Source organism: Petromyzon marinus, unplaced genomic scaffold, assembly GCF_048934315.1.
Source record: "Petromyzon marinus isolate PM22_M1 ecotype Great Lakes invasive population unplaced genomic scaffold, UKy_Petmar_22M1.pri1.0 PM_G_Scaffold_150, whole genome shotgun sequence".
Taxonomy (NCBI): domain Eukaryota; kingdom Metazoa; phylum Chordata; class Hyperoartia; order Petromyzontiformes; family Petromyzontidae; genus Petromyzon; species Petromyzon marinus.
In genome coordinates, this window is record NW_027422707.1 from 43,352 (window position 1) to 60,868 (window position 17,517).

A 17,517-nucleotide genomic window follows, 5' to 3' on the forward strand; every position below is an offset into this window, starting at 1 on the left:
TTGCGACAGGATCGCGAATCGATTCCCTCCGGCGCTCCACGCCATCACGATGTTGACCACCGCCGCCGCCTCCGCCGCCCGGCACGCGGCCAAGCGCCTGGGAGTCAATGGCGAAGGCAACGACCGCGTCCAGGCGGGCGCGATGGTGAGCGTCAGTGACGAGCGACTTGACGAGGTGTTTTTATAACGAGAAGATGTTTCTTTTACTCCTCCTCGCCCAGAGCCTCGTTGTGAGGCCTGGGCCAGAGGCTTCACTCAGGCGACGTGCCACCACCACCACCAGCCGTGTTTATATTATTTAACGTGATTGTTTAGCTTTGTAACTCGCAGATTCCAGTGCCGTTGCGAAGAGCTTCTCGTTGTTGGTGTTGGGGATGGACCACGCGGACCACAGCATCGCTAGGCTCTGCTTACGTTCAGTAAAACGCGTTTTGGTAAACGTGGATTTCGTGTTCGTTAACACTTTGGGCTATTTCCAGTGTAATTTTTTTATACGGCGTTTTCTCTTCTAAGGGTGGGTATTCTCTTTGCACTGAACTAAAATAATAAAAAAATATGAAACAATAAAAACATTACTCATTGTTTTTTTCGGTAAAGTCACGTATGTAGAAATACAATAAAATTATATTAAAACAAAAAACAATCACGACGTTTTGATCACAACGCAAGCGATCTTCATCAGGTGTCAAGAACAAATCACGGAGGTAAATACAGCAAAAGATGAGAGACGAGAATTCAACAAACCTGAAACAACATTATGTGAAGCACATCTAGTCAGGCCAACAACACAGACACTTCCTGGCGGACCACGAATAAAAACATTGCCTACCAGGAGAAATTCGTTCATGAGGCTATCCACATATACAAGCACAGAGACAATTTCAACCGAGAAGATAGATTCTGGCTTAACAATCATTGGAAGGATTTGATAAACCATTTCGGGTCTTAATTGTTCACGCTTACGGTGGCTTTCAGACCGCATCCATTATTTTCGTCTCCCCCCTCCTCTTTTCAGAACATAGATGGACTGGTCCATCTGAACAAACTCTCAAATCGCTCTCCGTGGTGCTGACGTTAAAAAAAATGCCACTTTTGTTCAAATTTTCTTGCTGTGGTTTTCACACCTGATGATGATTGCTTCTTGTGTTGCAGTCAAAACGTCGTGAGAATTGTATTGTTTTATATTTTTATTATTTTATTGTTTCCCTTCTACGTGGTGACTTTACCGGAAGAACCAAGAATATTAATCCCTGCAGTCACGAAAGCTTTAAATCAAAAGTTAAAATACTAATTAAGTTAAAATACCGATATGTTAAATGTCCCACGCGATAGCGTCGTGGGGAAGCTCTTCGACCCTCCCCAATGTGATTAAAAACTTTGCGGAATAAAACTTTACAGCATCTACAAAAGCGCACCTGGCGGTGGGGGATGCGAGTTCCAGAGTTTGTAACTCGAGGGCCGTTTAGATTGAAAGTTAAACTCGCGAACGTTCTTAGCGATTACTGAAATGATGGCACTGAGCTATGGCCATTTTTTGCCAAACGGATGCAGATTTAAAAAGCCCTTTAATGCAAGTGTCTGCATCTGCTCCGATATCACTTGCCGGCGATGTTAGCCGTGGCTTTATTTTGGTGATTTTGAAAAAGTTTTATGGTTTGGCCATGATTGTTTTGTTGTAGTACGGAGTTAGACTGATGGCTTTAATCTTAGTTGTCTTGTGGTTGTTGTTGTTTGACTTGCATCCCACTGGGATTTTTGCACACAGCGTTGGTGTACGGTGCTATTTCAAGGATTATTTTGCTGTTTTTTCCTGGATTTTTTGTTTGCACAGTCACACAAAGTCACTTTAAGATGTTTTTCCTGTTCATGTTTTTGTTTGTTGCGGTTGCACCCGATTCAAGAGCCAAATGGCTCACAGGGCTATACCAAATAAATGAAACTGAAAACTGTCTTCTCGGTATAGGAGGAAACAACAGCTTTGCACAATAGTCGTGTTGAGTTTGCTTCCTTGCCGACGTGCACAGGACACGTTTGAGGACCCACACAAGCCCCCACCGTCGGCTGTGGTTCACGTGCGGGGACTCTCAGACACAGCCCTCGAGTCGGACCTCGTGGAGGCCGTGCGGTACTTTGGCCTAGTCAGGTGACCAGTCGGTGGTGACCGTTGCCCGCATGGGGAAGGAAGCTGTATTATTATTATTGTTGTTTACCGAAAACACCAAAGATTAATTCCTGCAGTCACGAAAGCTTTGAACCAAGTTTAAACCGCCTCTACGGGGAGGTATAAGGTCTGTATCTTTGTGTCTGTCCTTGTGTTGTCTTGTGTTGTCTGTGTGTTGTCTCTGCTTGTGTATCTGCCTTTGTGTCTGTGCTTGGATTTGTTTCTCTGTGCTGTCTCTGCCTGTGTGTCGGTCTTGGTGCTTCCGAATGTTTGCTGCCGTGCTCCACTTTGCTCTATGCATACCTCATGCTAAAATGTCCCATTGTCTCTCAGCCTTGCCTTCTCATGCTAATATGTCCCATTGCCTCTCAGCCTTGCCTTCTCTGCCTATTTAAGGCGACTTCACTGTGTGCTTGTACCTGTGCTGGTCCGCTCTACTTGAATGTCTATGTGTGTGTGCCGTCTGTATCTTAAATTTCATACTTAACTTGCAATTTAGCAATCTTTGAAATAACGTAATCAACCAGGCTTTGCGTTAATTGTGTTTTGACCGACCGTCTGTGTTGCTTTATTTGGTTTCCAAATTCTGCTAAACTCTTGTCTGTTTGGTATGCTTCTCTCTCTGTGTCCCCTATTGTGTCGGTGTTAGTTCCCCCCTACTTGGGTGTCTGTATATACATCTGGGGTTATGTGTTTCCCCTCTCTCTTAAATTTAGCTCTTCTGTACCTGATGATGGCTGCTTGTGTTGCAACCGAAACGTCGTGCGCTATTATGTAATTTTATTATTTCTTATTTATACGTGACTTTACCGAAAAAAAACAAAGATTATTGTTATTATAGTTATTATTATTGTTATTGGTGTTATTATTATTGTTATTATTGTTGTGGTGGTGGTGTTTGCGGACGTGGAGTGAACGTAGACCTTGGAAATTCGAGTATTACCGGTTTTCGGTTCAATAACTCAAGAAATTGCATAACACGAAAATACTCGATGGTTCTTAAGCACGGGGTGGGAGATGCCCTTTCTGGGGGTGCAAGACGTGCCAGATTATTTTTTAACAAGGTAAATCCATCGAAACACATTGAGCACGGGCACGTACGCACCGCTACTTTGTTCCATCAAACCTCTAAATTAATAAATATTGTACGTTTTAAAAAATATATATATTGAGAACCAAAGGGGGGGTGGCAAGGCTGCAGGTTAAAGCTCAAGAACCACTTCCGTAAATAAAAAGTCGTGGCCGCGTTATGCGGCGGACGAGAGGGCGCGGCGTTGCCCACGTCACGGCGTGATCGGCGACGCCGTGCGTGGCTTACTCGGGGCCTTGCCAGCCTGAAGTGACCAACCAAAAACCACTTCATCTTCTTTGGGGTTCTTTCGGTAAAGTCACCACCGCGTAGAATGAGAATAAAATAATAAATTAATACAAATTAAAATAACACGATAAAATTCTCACGACGTTTCGGGCCACAACACAAGTGGCCTTCATCAGGTGAAGGGACGAGACTGCCAAACTGAAATGGGACAGTCTCGTCCCTTCACCTGATGAAGGCGACTTGTGTTGTGGCCGAAACGTCATGAGAATTTTGTGTTTTTAAATTAATTTATTATTTTATTCTCATTCTACGCGACTATACCGAAAGAACCAAAGAAGATGAATCCTTGCAGTCACGAAAGCTTTAAATGGAAACAAAAACCGTTTGTTCTTCAATTTCCCCAAGTCACGAATTCCCTCCGAATTAAAGTGCCACTGCTGCTTTTGTTGTGCCGTCTGACAAAAGCAGCACACGTTCAACTGTGATTAGTAACCGTGTTAAAAATTAATATCTCGTATTGAAATGGTGCACACACGTACCTTGTTTATGTACGTTTGAAGAGGCTTCGTTTGTCAGGTGATACATCGACAGAAGAAGACTACATTACCCTCAAGATGTATTTTAAATATAATTATATTCTTACAGTACATTCAATTCCAACGTACTACACTGCCAAACTGAAATGGGACGTGGCATCTAACCTGCATCCAACCAGTCTCCACTCCGTTGCATGCATTGAAACATTTCTTGAGATCAAATGAGGTGACTTGGAGCAGACCAACCTCGTGGTTAAAATTAACAACAACAGGCACGCGTTTTAAAGTCGGCCACATCTTTGAATAACGGCACTCGTTTGTACGTGGTGATGATACCCAAGACGCGGCAGGCGCTGGTGGAGTTTGAAGACCCGGAGAGCTCCCGCAGCTGCGTCGACTACTCGTCCAAGGGCTCCGTCTACGTGTGCGGGCAGCCGGCCTACTTTAACTTCTCTACCAGCCAGAAGCTTTGGCGCCCTGGCGTCCCGGGGGACAACGGCAACAGCAACCACATCCTGCTCTTCACCATTCTCAACCCCATCTACCCCATCACCACGGTGGGCATTGTTACACTTACAGCAGCTGGACATTAATGTGTGAATAGTTTGTCGGGTGTGCCATGCACACACGCGCGTGTTTCATTTATACGAGTGAAATTATGTCCGTTTTGGATTACAGTGAATGGCTTTGCTAAGGAAATTACATTGATCCTTTGGTTCATTTGAGGCAATTGAAGTCGTGTTTTTTGTTTGTGCTTTGAAGTCTACCAATGGCATTGAATAAAAAACAATATATAGACCTAATGTTGATTTTGGAAAGCGTTGATGTCCTGTATGGCTCGATCTTAAAAATTCACTGGAAAAAAAGCTTTTCAAATTTACTTGGTAATGCGTGCAAAATCACCTCGCTGCGTTTGTGTGCTCCATGTGGTCCTGCAGGATGTGCTTTACAACATTTGCAAACCATTTGGGCCTCTGCAACGCATTGTGATCTTCAGGAAGAATGGCCTGCAGGCCTTTGTGGAATATCCTTTCAACGAGATGCATAACCGTAACGATATGTCCGCCATTCACGTAATTTTACGTGTTATTTTGGAGATGCTAAATGTATTGTTTTTAAAATGAAATGGTCGTGTTTTCCTTAATTTTTGGCCACGTTTGTTTCGGTTGAGAGCGCCGAGAGAGCGAACTCATCTCTGAATGGAGCGGACATCTATTCGGGCTGCTGTACTCTTATAGTGGAGTATGCGAGGGCAAGTACAACCGATACTTTGTACATTCACAAGTGTGTGCACCACAACCTGGGTTTTTTCACCCGCAGACCAAAGATTTCATTTAATATTCTGAATTGACCACTTTGGTGAGCAAATAATGCTGAATACACACGGCAATTCATTGCTAGATGAGGGCTTCCGCACTCGATGCCTGTTGTGGGGGTTATTTGACTTGTGTGCGGGGTAAAGGAGTGTAGCATATATTGTGGCAGCATAGAAATACAATGCACCCAATGGATTTTACAGCTGCCCACCACACAGCCCCACAACCTACAACAACCCATTGTGCATGACGGGCATCCTTGCCGTTGTCTAAAGTCAAACTTTTCCCAATTGATATTACCGTGTGAGCGTGGTTCTCATCTGAGCCAGTGCCCTGAGCCAGTTAGTGGAAAATTCGCATCCAGTGGGAAGGGTAGAGTTGGTTTTTAATTCAATTTTATTTGGTGACGGGTGATTAGCATTCAGCCATAGGCTGCTTTGCGAGACCTGCAGAGTACCTGAGGAGAGATGTTACATTGTTAGCAGGAAATAAAATTACTGAACAGTAATAACGAATGCATCATTTTCATAACGGGGTTATGGCACTTCAACATTTTTGAGGTATACGATCAAGGCTAACGCTTTACAGTACACGAGGAACACCGCGAATAAATAATACCGAGTTAGGCAGAGCATGCCAAACTTATGTGCGATTAAACAAGTTTGGAATTTAAATAGGTCACCGAGGGATAGCGATTTTATCTGCAAACACGAAGGGAGCTTGTTCTAACGAAGAGGGATAATCAACACTTGATCTTAAACAAAAAACCGGTGGCAGAAGGCCACTGTTTTCCCACAACTCCGATAAGCACGCTTTTGCTACGTACGGCGCGAAAGTTTAGCTTCCCGTTGACTTCCTACGTGTGGCAGCTCTTATTCATTCATCTCCCAGGAGGTTAAGGGTTGCGTTAAGTACCTCGGCTTCACCGCAAGTTGCATGCCGTAATTGTCTCGGGGGTAATGACCGCTTAATAATTATGCTTGTAAATTTTAAATGGTTCTAAAGTTTCGATTTAAAGCTTTCGTGACTGCAAGGATTAATCTTCTTTGGTTCTTTCGGTAAAGTCACCACGTAGAATGAGAATAAAATAATAAAATAAAACAATAAAATTATCACGACGTTTCGGCCACAACACAAGGTCGGGACGACAGGTTTGTTCCTTTCACCTGAAGAAGGCCACTTGTGTTGTGGCCGAAACGTCGTGAGAATTTCATTGTTTTATTTTATTTTTTTATCCTCATTCTACGTGGAGACTTTACCGAAAGAACCAAAGAAGGTTCTAAAGTTATATAATTTTTTTCCCAGCATCTATGCCCTATATGCTGGCCACGAATAATGTTTATCTTTTCCCCCTGCTGTGTCCTCTTTACAGGCGATGCGTCTGAATGTGTTTAAAAATGACTCTGAGACCTGGGACTTCACCAACCCTGGCCTCAAGCAAGGTAAGACCAATATCGAGCATATCAGAGCCGCGCTCTCTCGACAGCTGGTGGTGGTGAGCCCTCGGTGTGTGGGGGGGGGGTGACGTTTTTAACGCAAGGGGTGGGGGGTGTGCACGGCGTGATGAAACAGGCATTGACTATTTCTGTACGTGGCCGGCTTTGCCGTGTTATACTTGAAGATCAGTGGCCAAGTAGAGGGGGAAGTTTGGAGTGTTCTCAAGAGGATAATGCAGCTTCTGCACTTGAGATTTTGGTTGCAGAAAAATGTCACACCTGCAGACACTTGGTTATCTTGAAGCACATTGGTGTACTGTTTACAATCTACAGAACTTGGTCGTTGTCACAGGAAGTTATTTGAAACGCCATTCCCCTCTTTTGTATCAATCATGCAATCACTGCAATTGTGTAGAGCTGGTCAAGGTTATTTTCGTTTATACCTATCTTCTCCATATATAAAAGGCAAAGTTGTGAATATGTGTGTCTGTTCAAAATGTTTAGCGTACTTCCCGACATGCAACAAACTGGAAATTTGCCATGTGGGTACTTTCCAGACTGTACACCGTGCAAACATTACACAAATACACTTTTGTTTTTTGGGGGGGGGGGAGCTCGATAATGCATTTATTTTTTGCACGGCAAGTGAGCTGTGACGTCAAATCTGTCACGTGACCCGTAGTGTAGCGGTTAGCGCTACGCTGCGCTACGAACCCGGCGACCCAAGTTCGATTCCCGCTCACCGCCACCACCGGTGACGATTATTTTAACCGGTCCTGGGCCTCCCCTAGGTCGACTCAGCCTCAAACGAGTAACTGCTGTGGTGTGTGAACATCGCCAGTGGGGAGACAAAGGCGGCCGGGTAGTAACAGCTAGCGCAACATATAACTAAATAATCTTTGTGTTTTTTTAGCCCATGCTAAGCTTGCGTAGTTTACTCTGGGCAGATTGGTTTTAAACTCCTGCCCGTGTACTTTGTTTTTCTAGTTAACCCTTCACAACAATGTGGCAGTTTAAGTGAATGTTGTGAAGAACAGGATTCACAAGGAGGCATGTGGCTGCTGGAGTGTTCAATAATCCATTGGATTAATTTTTTTGTTACCATTAAAGCTGTTGCCCTGGTACTGGACATGCGATAGACATTGCCATTAAGTTGGTGGCGTTTTAGATTTTGATCAGCTTTGAAGATTTTCCCAACGTCAAGTGCATGTGGCCCATAGGCGGGTACTCGGTTGTTCGGGGTGTATCAAGGCTGGGCATTTTTACACTACAGTGTAAAACCTTGCATTGCGAGCATAATTCGTTCCGGGAACGTGTTTGTAATCCAAAGCGCTCGTACATCAAAGCACTCGTCTATCAGTTGTGTGATCACGTGACTCACGGCAGTACAAAGTGTGTCTACACGTACACTGCTCGTATTGCAAGACCTCGCTCGTTTATCAAGTTAATATTTATTTACAATTTTAGCTCGTCTTGCAAAACACTTGCAGACCAAGTTACTTGCAATCCAAGGTTTTACTTTTATATTTAGATTTACCAGGGTGTGTGTCTGTTGGATCAGAAGTAGGTGCCAACTTTCACTGGCATATTTGAGGTGGACATTGCACGTTGCGTTTTTATATTTTGTAGGGTTGAGAAACCTTGACTGCATTATGTGGTGTCTGGATACTAAGCGGAGAAGCTTAGAGGATGTCAGAAAAGCCGATATTTACGATTGAAAATATCACTTATTATAAAGTAACCCTTTTAATTTGGTACGATTGAACCTGAACAGGAAAATGGTATCTTTGTCCCGAATACATTGTGTGTACGCACAGATATTAGTTTCCGAAGAGGTAAGTCTCGCCACTTTATCAAGGGAGCTTTAGGGACACGGTGCGGTTTGATTTTATCACCAAATTTCCGTAAACGCTTCGAAGAGTATTTTCCTCACTCCCAACATCAACGCTACAAGGAGCATCTGCGAGCATTGCCGCACACAGAAGCACACGGAGGCAATTTGCAAGCAACACACGAGCAATAAAGCGCCCGGCAGCCAACAGCCACCGACGTGAACGGCGACGACACGAACGGCGACATTGGCGACATCCTCGTCGGCACTTGGGAGGCACCGGGGACCAAGCAACCAACACGCCGCCGCCGCTGTGACACGCACGGCCGACCCGCGCCCCCCACGCCTGCAGCGCAGCACGCCGCGTCCGCTGCACCGCAACCGCCACGTGCCGCTTGGCAGAGGCCATCGGATAACCCACGTCCAGCCGCAGGCACCGGGGGACACGGCGCTGACAGACCGGCAAAGCACCAGAACCGCCGCGAAGAAGCCGGGAGCGACGAAAGCCCGCATTCACCGCGAACGGGACTTGGAAATAAGCCAAACGGAACGCGTGCCGATGCGTTTGGGGCTTAAAATCGCTCCGTTGGTGAGAATTTACCTCCACGCTCGTACGTTTAGACTGCCTTGCTAAAGTTTTGTTTGCAAACGAGGCTTTTGACATTGCTGATGCCAGACAACGCATTTCGCATCGGTTTATAAGCGGCGATCTTTTTCATTTTAAAGGTTCGTAAGGCCCCGTCGCCCACTTCAAGCGTCCCAATTTTAAGCCCCAAACCAAAAAGGGTCGCCGGAGAGCGAGAGGTGCGGTGGCACGGACAACGCGGGGGGGTCCATTTGTGCCGAGCGTGACTGCTGTTGGCGCAGGAAAGAAGGCGCCGGCCTTTCTGTTGCATCCTCCTCGCGATGGGTCGTCAGCCGCCGCCCGACTCTGGGCAACTTTGTGTTCCCGTCGAAGCGTAGACTGGGTAAGAAACGAGCGGGCATCGCAGGCGGCAACCACGGACACTCGCTGACGCCGCACCTCGGAACAATTTGTCGCGTGCATCTGTACACCTCCAATAAATTTTGTTTTTTCTTCTTCTTGCGATGAGCGTTTCTTTACGCGCTGTATTTTGTATGGTGCTCGTTATTTATGTTGCGCCATGTGAAATCTGCATTTTAAAAATACCGCCAATTGTTTTTATCGACAGACGCAGCGCACCCCCGTGTGGAGTGTGCCCGGAATTTCTTAATGTGTTGGTCATGTGAATGTTCTGGGTGCAGAATGCATTTTTTGGATTGTCCTTATTTTGTGCAGCAATGAGCGCTTATGTTTCCCGTGGGTGAATTTGGTGATCGTTTTTTTTGTTGTTTTCAGAGGACAATGCAATGATGCCAGCGAAGCAAACGTCTCTCCTTGGCGACCATCCCAAAGCACACGCTTGCGGTGGTGGCGACTGTGGAGGTAATCCCCTTGTTGCGAATGCTATAATTTCGGTTTCCTTCAGCTTGCTGTCAGATTGAAAGAACCTGCTGCCTGTTGAGAACATTTCTTATTTGGAATTAGTGTTAAGGTGCATCCTAAAAACCTTTTTTTGCGATTAACAATTGCAACGTATGAGTTGCTTTGTGTTTTAAGAGACGATATTTCCAATAGCTATCAGATGTATTGGGTATTTAAAACAAGCTATGCTGAATAAGAGCTCTAGCTTGGTGGCCCTCAACCTAAAATAAAAACTAGTTTAGTCTATTCCCTAGGCAACTGAGTCTTCTGGACCAATGTTTTCCAGTGTCTCCAAGGAGTAGAGTGGTGATTCCTGGGTTACCTGACCTTATAGGAAAGGGCACACGTGTGTAAGATGATGGTTGTCATAAATCTGTTTTTCAGAGAAGTTTAGAGAGTTTCAGCTAGTTCACTATGCGTTTCCCCCTCTTGTGTGTTTGCGTCACAGGCCACCAGCAGCCACCACCACCGGGCGTCGACTACGGATCTGGCCGCGACGGCATGGGCGGTGGGGGAGGAATGGGCATGGGAGTAGGCATGGGCAACCAGGTTGGGCCCCAGGGTGGTACCCAGGGCCAGCACGTGCAAGCCATGATGAACCAGCAGGCCGACAACAAGGTCCTCATTGTGTACGACTTGGACGCCGAACGCTTCAACTGCGACCGCGTGTTTAACATCCTCTGCCTCTTCGGCGACGTGGAGAAGGTGCCTTCGCTGGGTGTTGCGCGCACCTGCTTTGAAATGAGTCCCTGTTTTTTTTCTTCCAAAGGTTCAACCGCGGTGCAATGCGTACGCACGCGTGTGGTGCACGTCGTGCGCTGATTGTGTTATATAAAGTGGGAGATTCACACGACCAAATTTGTTCACCGATTGACAACATACACATTTGGTCATTTTCTTTACAAAAATGTACCCAATGCGAAGTGTTCTTTGTGCATGTTTTCTAATGGCCCCTCGGCCAACACTTCACATTTCAACAATGCGTTACAACGAAACTTGTAGATATTTTCGTGCAAGATTGCGCGATGCTGAACCGTCTTACGGGTTGTTATTTTTGTAGGTTAAGTTCCTGAAGAGCAAGCCGGGAGCCGCCATGGTCGAGATGGGAGATCAGTACGCCGTGCACAGGGCGGTTTTTCACCTCAATATGTCTCAGATCTTTGGAAATAAAATCAACCTCTGGTGAGCCTTTTTGTTCCCGTGTTAAATTGGTAAATGTAACTCGTCATATCCTGTTAATGTAATTGGATACTGCTTTCCATTTAGAGAAGACAACTTTAGTAAATATTTAGTGCAAGTGACTAAATTTTAGGACGGTGAAAAAGAGAGCTGATGAATACCGTGAACGAAACACTCGTCACAGCTCACGAGGACCCCGGTGACTTGCTGTCCAGAGCCTTTATTGAAGTGGCGAACATGAAATTTAGATTCTAGATTTGAAGCTTTACGGGGAGGGCCTTTATTGAAATAGCGAACGTGAAATTTGGATTCTAGATTTGAAGCTTTACGGGGAGGGCTTTCACCTATCTGTTAGAGCTTTCAACAGACAACGGGACAAGAAGTCAAAGCTCATCGAGACGCTGACCTTCCTCAAAAGATGCCGCGATCACAAGCTTAAAGGACGCGACCTGGGCTTGCTGTCTTCACTCCAACGCTGTCCTCTGGACAGTCCGGTCCCTTCACCTGATGAAGGCCACTTGTGTTGTGGCCGAAACGTCGTGATTTTTTGTTATTTTATTTTTTACCCACGTGACTTTACCGAATCGAACCAAAGAGCACGTGAAATTTGGAACGTGATAAAATAAAAACTAAAAACAGTTTCTTCGCGCTATTCCCTCCCTTCCGCCCTCGTCTCGGCAGCGTGTCGAGGCAGCGGTCGATTGTGCCGGGCCAGGCGTTCGAGCTGCCGGACGGCACCGACAGCTACAGGGACTACGCAGGTTCTCACAACCACCGCTACGCCGACAGCGAGAAGGCGGCGAAGAACCGCAACCAGCGTCCCACCGCGGTGCTGCACTTCTTCAACGCGCCCACGGACATCACGGCCGAGATGTTCGCGCAGGTTCGTGCCCCCGCCGCCCCTTCAGCCTGCTGCCAGCAGCGCAGAAGGGGAGCGCGTTCGGTTTCTTTAAAAGTTTTCCCAGGTGAAGCTTTTATAAATATTCAAGTCCAAATTTTGCACATGAAACAATCGTGGGTTTTTAAGATGAGCCTATTGATGTTGTGGAGTTTGTGGTGGCCAATGACACGTTTCCTGTGACGGGACAAATGTAAAATGGTGTAATGTAGTTTCCTTTCAGCGCTTAAAACATAAGATGTATAAATAATGCAGTCGATGTTCCAAAGGGACTTTTTTGTTACAGACTAGACAACACCTCGCGTTAATTTGTCCTGTTTAATACATTACGATTCATATTCGTATTCGAAAGGTTTACATTTCAGTCTTTGGACATTGTTTCTGCAAATGGTTGCATTCCCCCTGAGTCTATGCTTGGTGTTCACAATAATCTGAGCACTTTGAAAGACTGCTCCAAAGCTGGCGAATGTAAATTAAAAAATGGACAACGGGATTTGTGCCTGCAATTAAAATGACATCTCCCGAATGCTTTACCGGTGCACGTTAACTGTTACCAACTATAACGTGAACGCCGCCCGTTCTGTCCCCGCAGCTGTGCGACGAAATGTCGATTGCGAGGCCCCGCTCTTTCAAAGTGTTTTCTGGAAAAAGTAAGTCCCGCAAAGTATGTTTATTATTTATCTTACGTATCATGGCACAGAATAAATCGTGTACTGTATTCTCCATGCAATCGTCGCTTGATTTACAGCACGACACCAGATGATCTGCAACGTGTGCTATGAGGCCATGCTCAAGAAACCCTGTGAGAAATTCTCTCCCGAGAGCAGTCCTTGCTATTCACTCGCGCCCAAGCTGACTGGACCGTGTTAGCGTAGCCAAGGCATCGGACTGAAGCCTTCCTGCTGCAGAAATTCACCCACGACTGGCACCACCCTTTAAACATGGCAAAGGGTTTCATATTCTTGGTTCTTTAGGTAAAGTCACGTAGAAGGGAAACAACAAAATAATAAATATATACAAACACAGACAATTTCAACCGAGAAGATTGATTCTGGCTTAGCAATCATTGGAAGGATTTGATAAACCATTTCGGGTCTTAATTGATCGTTCACGCTTACGGTGGCTTTCAGACCGCATCCATTATTTTCGTCTCCCCCCTCCTCTTTTCAGAACATAGATGGACTCGTCCATCTGAACAACTGCCAAATCGCTCTCCGTGGTGCTAACGTTAAAAATAACCGCCACTTTTTTAAAATTTTCTTGCTGTGGTTTTCACACCTGATGATGATTGCTTGTGTTGCAGTCGAAACGTCGTGAGAATTTTATTTTATATTTTTATTATTTTATTGTTTCCCTTCTACGTGGTGGTGACTTTACCGAAAGAACCAAGAATATGAATCCCTGCAGTCACGAAAGCTTTAAATCAAAATGGCGAAGGGTGTTGCGTTTTACACGACCCAAATGACTCCATGAGCGACGGTCCATCCACGTGTCCAGCCGATAGGAGCGTGTCCGGCCTGATGGAGTGGGAGACCAAGAACGATGCCATGGAGGCTCTGGCGTGCATTAACCATCACCCCCTGAAGAACGCAAGTAAGTTGTGGGGTGTTGGCCATTTGTGTTGGTGCGATGACATTGAAGCGGTGCTGCATTATCGGCAAATCTTTGGTCGTACGCTCTGTTGAGCACCTAATGTTCAGATTTGGGGGGGGCGCTTGTTATTACCATAGCACAGTGGTTCTTAACCTTGTTGGAGGTACCGAACCCCACCAGTTTCATATGCGCATTCACCGAACCCCTCTTTAGTGAAAAATAAAATGTGATTTTTTTCAAATTCAAGACATAGATATGTTTTTTACTGGTACACAAAATGAGCCGTGCATGAACATTACCTTGTTCAAAGAATAAAACCAACACAATGCATAAACTCACAACAAATTACATACCTGGAAATCAATGTGACTTCTGCTGTTGCCTTTGAGAGATCAGTTCAGATATGCGTGGCTTCACCTTGGCAAGTGCCACTCTCATGTCATTTTCACAGCAAAGTCTGTTCCTTTTCTTCGTTTTTATGTCCAGCATCCTCGAAAAGGATTGCTCACAAAGATATGTTGTAACAAATGGTATAAAAAAATCCAGGGCTTTCTTAGCAATAACTGGATACTTGTTCATTTGTCGACACCCAAAACGTTGAGAGCGTTGTTGTTCTGAAGAGTTGCTGTTGAACCTGGCTCTGCTGAATTTCAATGATTTAGTCGAGGAATTCATCATTGACATCTGCTGTTTCAACAGCAAACGTGAACGGCTGTCTCACCCATGCTGGATATGACTCTCTTGTAGGAAAATATCCGTCGAGAGACTTTGCAAGCTCATCTAAGTGCGTGGCAATTGTTTGCTTCAGTTCCGTGGATACAGAAATATCTCCGATTCCAGACACATCTTCGATCTTACTTGCACAGTCGTCCAGAAGCGGGAAGTTTGCGAAGTTATTGTTCTCTGTTCGTCGTTTCCATAACGGTAGCTTTTTTTGAAAAGCCTTCAGGTGTTCTTCCGCTTCCATGATATTGACTCCACCACCCTGCATCTGCTGATTGAGATGATTGAGAGCTGCGAATATATCAGCCATGTACGCTAAAATGAGAATGAACTCAGGATTTTTGAAGCAATCTGCATGGCAGTGTTGGTGCTCTTGCAAAAACAGGGCTAATTCCACACGCATGGCAAAAACACGATTCAGCACCTGTCCCCGGGATAACCACCGAATATTAGAATGGAGCAGAAGTACCTCAAATTCAGAGCCCATTTCTTTACACAGCTCACTGAAGATGCGGTGCCTCAGAGCACTTTTTCGCACATAGTTCACACATTCCACCACAGTTTTTAATACTTCTGCCATTTTTGGAGGTAAGGTTTTTGTTGCCAACGCATGCCTGTGCAGAATACAATGCGTCACAATGATGTGTGGTGCATCGGCCTTTACTAGCGCACCAAAACCAGACTTTCTTCCCAGCATGACTGGAGCTCCGTCCGTACAAATTGCAGAAACCATATCCCATGAAAGATTGTTGTCTCTGAAGAAGTCATCCACAAGCTTCTTCACATCGGCTGCCTTCGTTGTTGTTGTAAGAGGCTTACAAAATAAAAACTCTTCTTTTATCATGTCGTCTTTCACATAGCGTACAAAAACAGCAAGCTGGCTTAGATCAGAAACGTCTGTGGTTTCGTCGAGTTGAAGGCTGAATTTTGCCGGGCTTGAAATCAGATCCGCGACTACTTGAGCCAAGATGTCTTTACTCATATCTTCTATTCTGTCACTGACGGTGTCATTTGAAAGGGGAATTTGGGATAATTTACCTTCGGCCGCTGTTCCGAGTATCAGATTCGCCATCTTTAATGCAGCTGGTTTCACAAGTGTTTCACCAATGGTGTGTGGCTTGCCCTGCTTTGCGATCAGGTAAGCAACTTCGTACGATGCTGTCAGGATCGGTTTGTTAACAGGTACAAATCCAAGAGCAGGCAGAGTGGCCCTTTCATCGAATCTGGCTCTCTTCACCCTGAATTCAGCAAGTGTTGTGTTCTTGTATTCCCCGTCTCCATGCAGCTTCAAGAAGTGTTCCTTTAGTTTTGCCGGTGCAAGACTAGAGTTGCTCAACTTGGCGTTGCAAATCATGCAGATAGGACGCTCACTCCCATCACGTTCCGTGATACATGAGAATCCATGTTGTACATATTCGTCCGACCACTTTCTTCTTTTGCCCGACATAGTATGGATAAAATATTAAAGAAATCACACGACGTACGACAACAACAGTCACACATTGACTACTGAGTACGCACTAAATTCCCCGCAGCGCTGATTGGCCAAGCAGTGTAGCATGATTATCTGCAGCCAGTGATGGCCAAGCGGGCCGTGTGTGTCATCACAAATTTACACAATAATTCAAGTGTGTCCGGACCTCCGTGGCGGGGGCTCTGCCGAACCCCTGAGATCGACTCACCGAACCCCTGGGGTTCGATCGAACCCAGGTTAAGAACCACTGCCATAGCACCATCTGTGTACACTGGCTGCCTAGCAGCCTTGGGTGAAATTGCAGGAAGCGAAAGCAGTTGTAGATTGTTGTATTATATATTAACAGGTTGTTATTTATGGGCGATTTGGATTTCGTTGTTTGCATGTACAGAATGGAATTGAAAGTTGACATAGCCAAGCACTTTCACTTATCACAACTCAACGTTATCTTAGCTCCCTGAACGAGTTTGTTGACATCGACAAAGACCCTCCTAAGAATCGCTTCATTGTTTTAAGTTTTTGTGTGCTCCAGTGAAGACGTCATGTGGCTCCCCTGTTTTTATTTTCTCAGATGTTCCATACCTCTACACCCTCAAACTGTGCTTCTCTACTGCCCAGCCTTCATAGAAGACAACTCAACATGTTTCATGCCGTATTGAACGTCGGTGTCAACATCATTGTCACTTTGTGTACTATTTGTGAATGTCCCATCACTCTTGTTGAAAGTTAACCGTGGGTATAGGTCGAAAGTGCAATTGACGCGTTTACATTTTAGTTGTCATTTTTTGGAGGATTAATTTAGATTTCTATATTGACTGCACCGAAAGATTTTAAAGGTCGCAGTGGAAATGAAGAATGTTGAAATTAAAATAATTATGATTAGTCTCCTTAACCTGCCGAGTTTGTCTGCCGTGTGCATTGCTATTTTGTCCATGAGCCCCAAACCAGATTTCACTTGGCAGTCCTCGGGTGCCGTAACTTTAGCGGCTCCAATTAATTTACAATTTGGGGGGGTTCTCAACTTGCTCATAGCCAAAGTTTTTGCTCCCACCACGAGTGATGCTCCTTTCTTGCTGTAGCCCATGGCACTAATATTGCCCATTTAATTTCATAACGGAGAGCTCTGAAATAAATGCCAAAGAGACCCTTTTGGGGGGGGCTGGTAAAAATATACCCCGACTCATTGAAAATCCCATTGAAAAACATGGGTTGGCATTCTGTACAGTGCGTGTATTTAGCAGGTTAATACGCTTGCAAATATAAACCCCAAGAGAAAATAGAACAGTGTTTGAAAATAAAAGTATGGAGAGATGCATGTTTGACATCGAACTGGAATCGATTGAACATGAGCGTGGAGACATGAAGGAAGTTGGGCATAGGGTAGGTGAGTGACTGAGTGTGTGGGTGGCTAGGTGAGTGATTGAGTGACTGAGTGTGTGGGTGGCTAGGTGAGTGACTGAGTGAATGAGTGTGTGGGTGGCTAGGTGAGTGACTGAGTGAATGAGTGACTGAGTGTGTGGGTGGCTAGGTGAGTGACTGAGTGTGTGGGTGGCTAGGTGAGTGAGT

At 45.3% G+C, this 17,517-nt stretch overlaps 1 protein-coding gene across 5 annotated transcripts; it reads left to right on the forward strand.

Moving 5' to 3' along the window:
* Window positions 1-17,266, forward strand: LOC142910749 (heterogeneous nuclear ribonucleoprotein L-like). Of its 5 annotated transcripts, none has more exons than XM_076060139.1 (12): window positions 1-175; window positions 4,357-4,572; window positions 4,954-5,039; window positions 5,171-5,267; window positions 6,704-6,773; window positions 9,959-10,045; window positions 10,533-10,789; window positions 11,145-11,266; window positions 11,945-12,146; window positions 12,754-12,811; window positions 13,659-13,754; window positions 16,523-17,266. In XM_076060139.1, the coding sequence occupies exons 1-12, from the start codon at window positions 50-52 to the stop codon at window positions 16,576-16,578; spliced, it is 1,473 nt and encodes a 490-aa protein (XP_075916254.1). In that variant the 5' UTR covers window positions 1-49; the 3' UTR covers window positions 16,579-17,266. The 5 variants fall into 5 exon arrangements, with proteins under 5 accessions (XP_075916254.1, XP_075916256.1, XP_075916257.1 ...); XM_076060140.1 differs by having other exon boundaries at window positions 2-145; XM_076060141.1 differs by lacking the exon at window positions 13,659-13,754.
* The last annotated feature ends 251 nt before the right edge of the window (window positions 17,267-17,517 follow it).

Excerpts from the sequence above, each read along its gene's own strand:
- LOC142910749 (XM_076060139.1), top strand. The coding sequence starts at position 50 with ATGTTGACCACCGCCGCCGCCTCCGCCGCCCGGCACGCGGCCAAGCGC. Across the intron at positions 11,267-11,944 it reads GGAAATAAAATCAACCTCTG|CGTGTCGAGGCAGCGGTCGA; the intron begins GTGAGCCTTTTT and ends TCGTCTCGGCAG. Across the intron at positions 13,755-16,522 it reads TCACCCCCTGAAGAACGCAA|ATGTTCCATACCTCTACACC; the intron begins GTAAGTTGTGGG and ends TTATTTTCTCAG.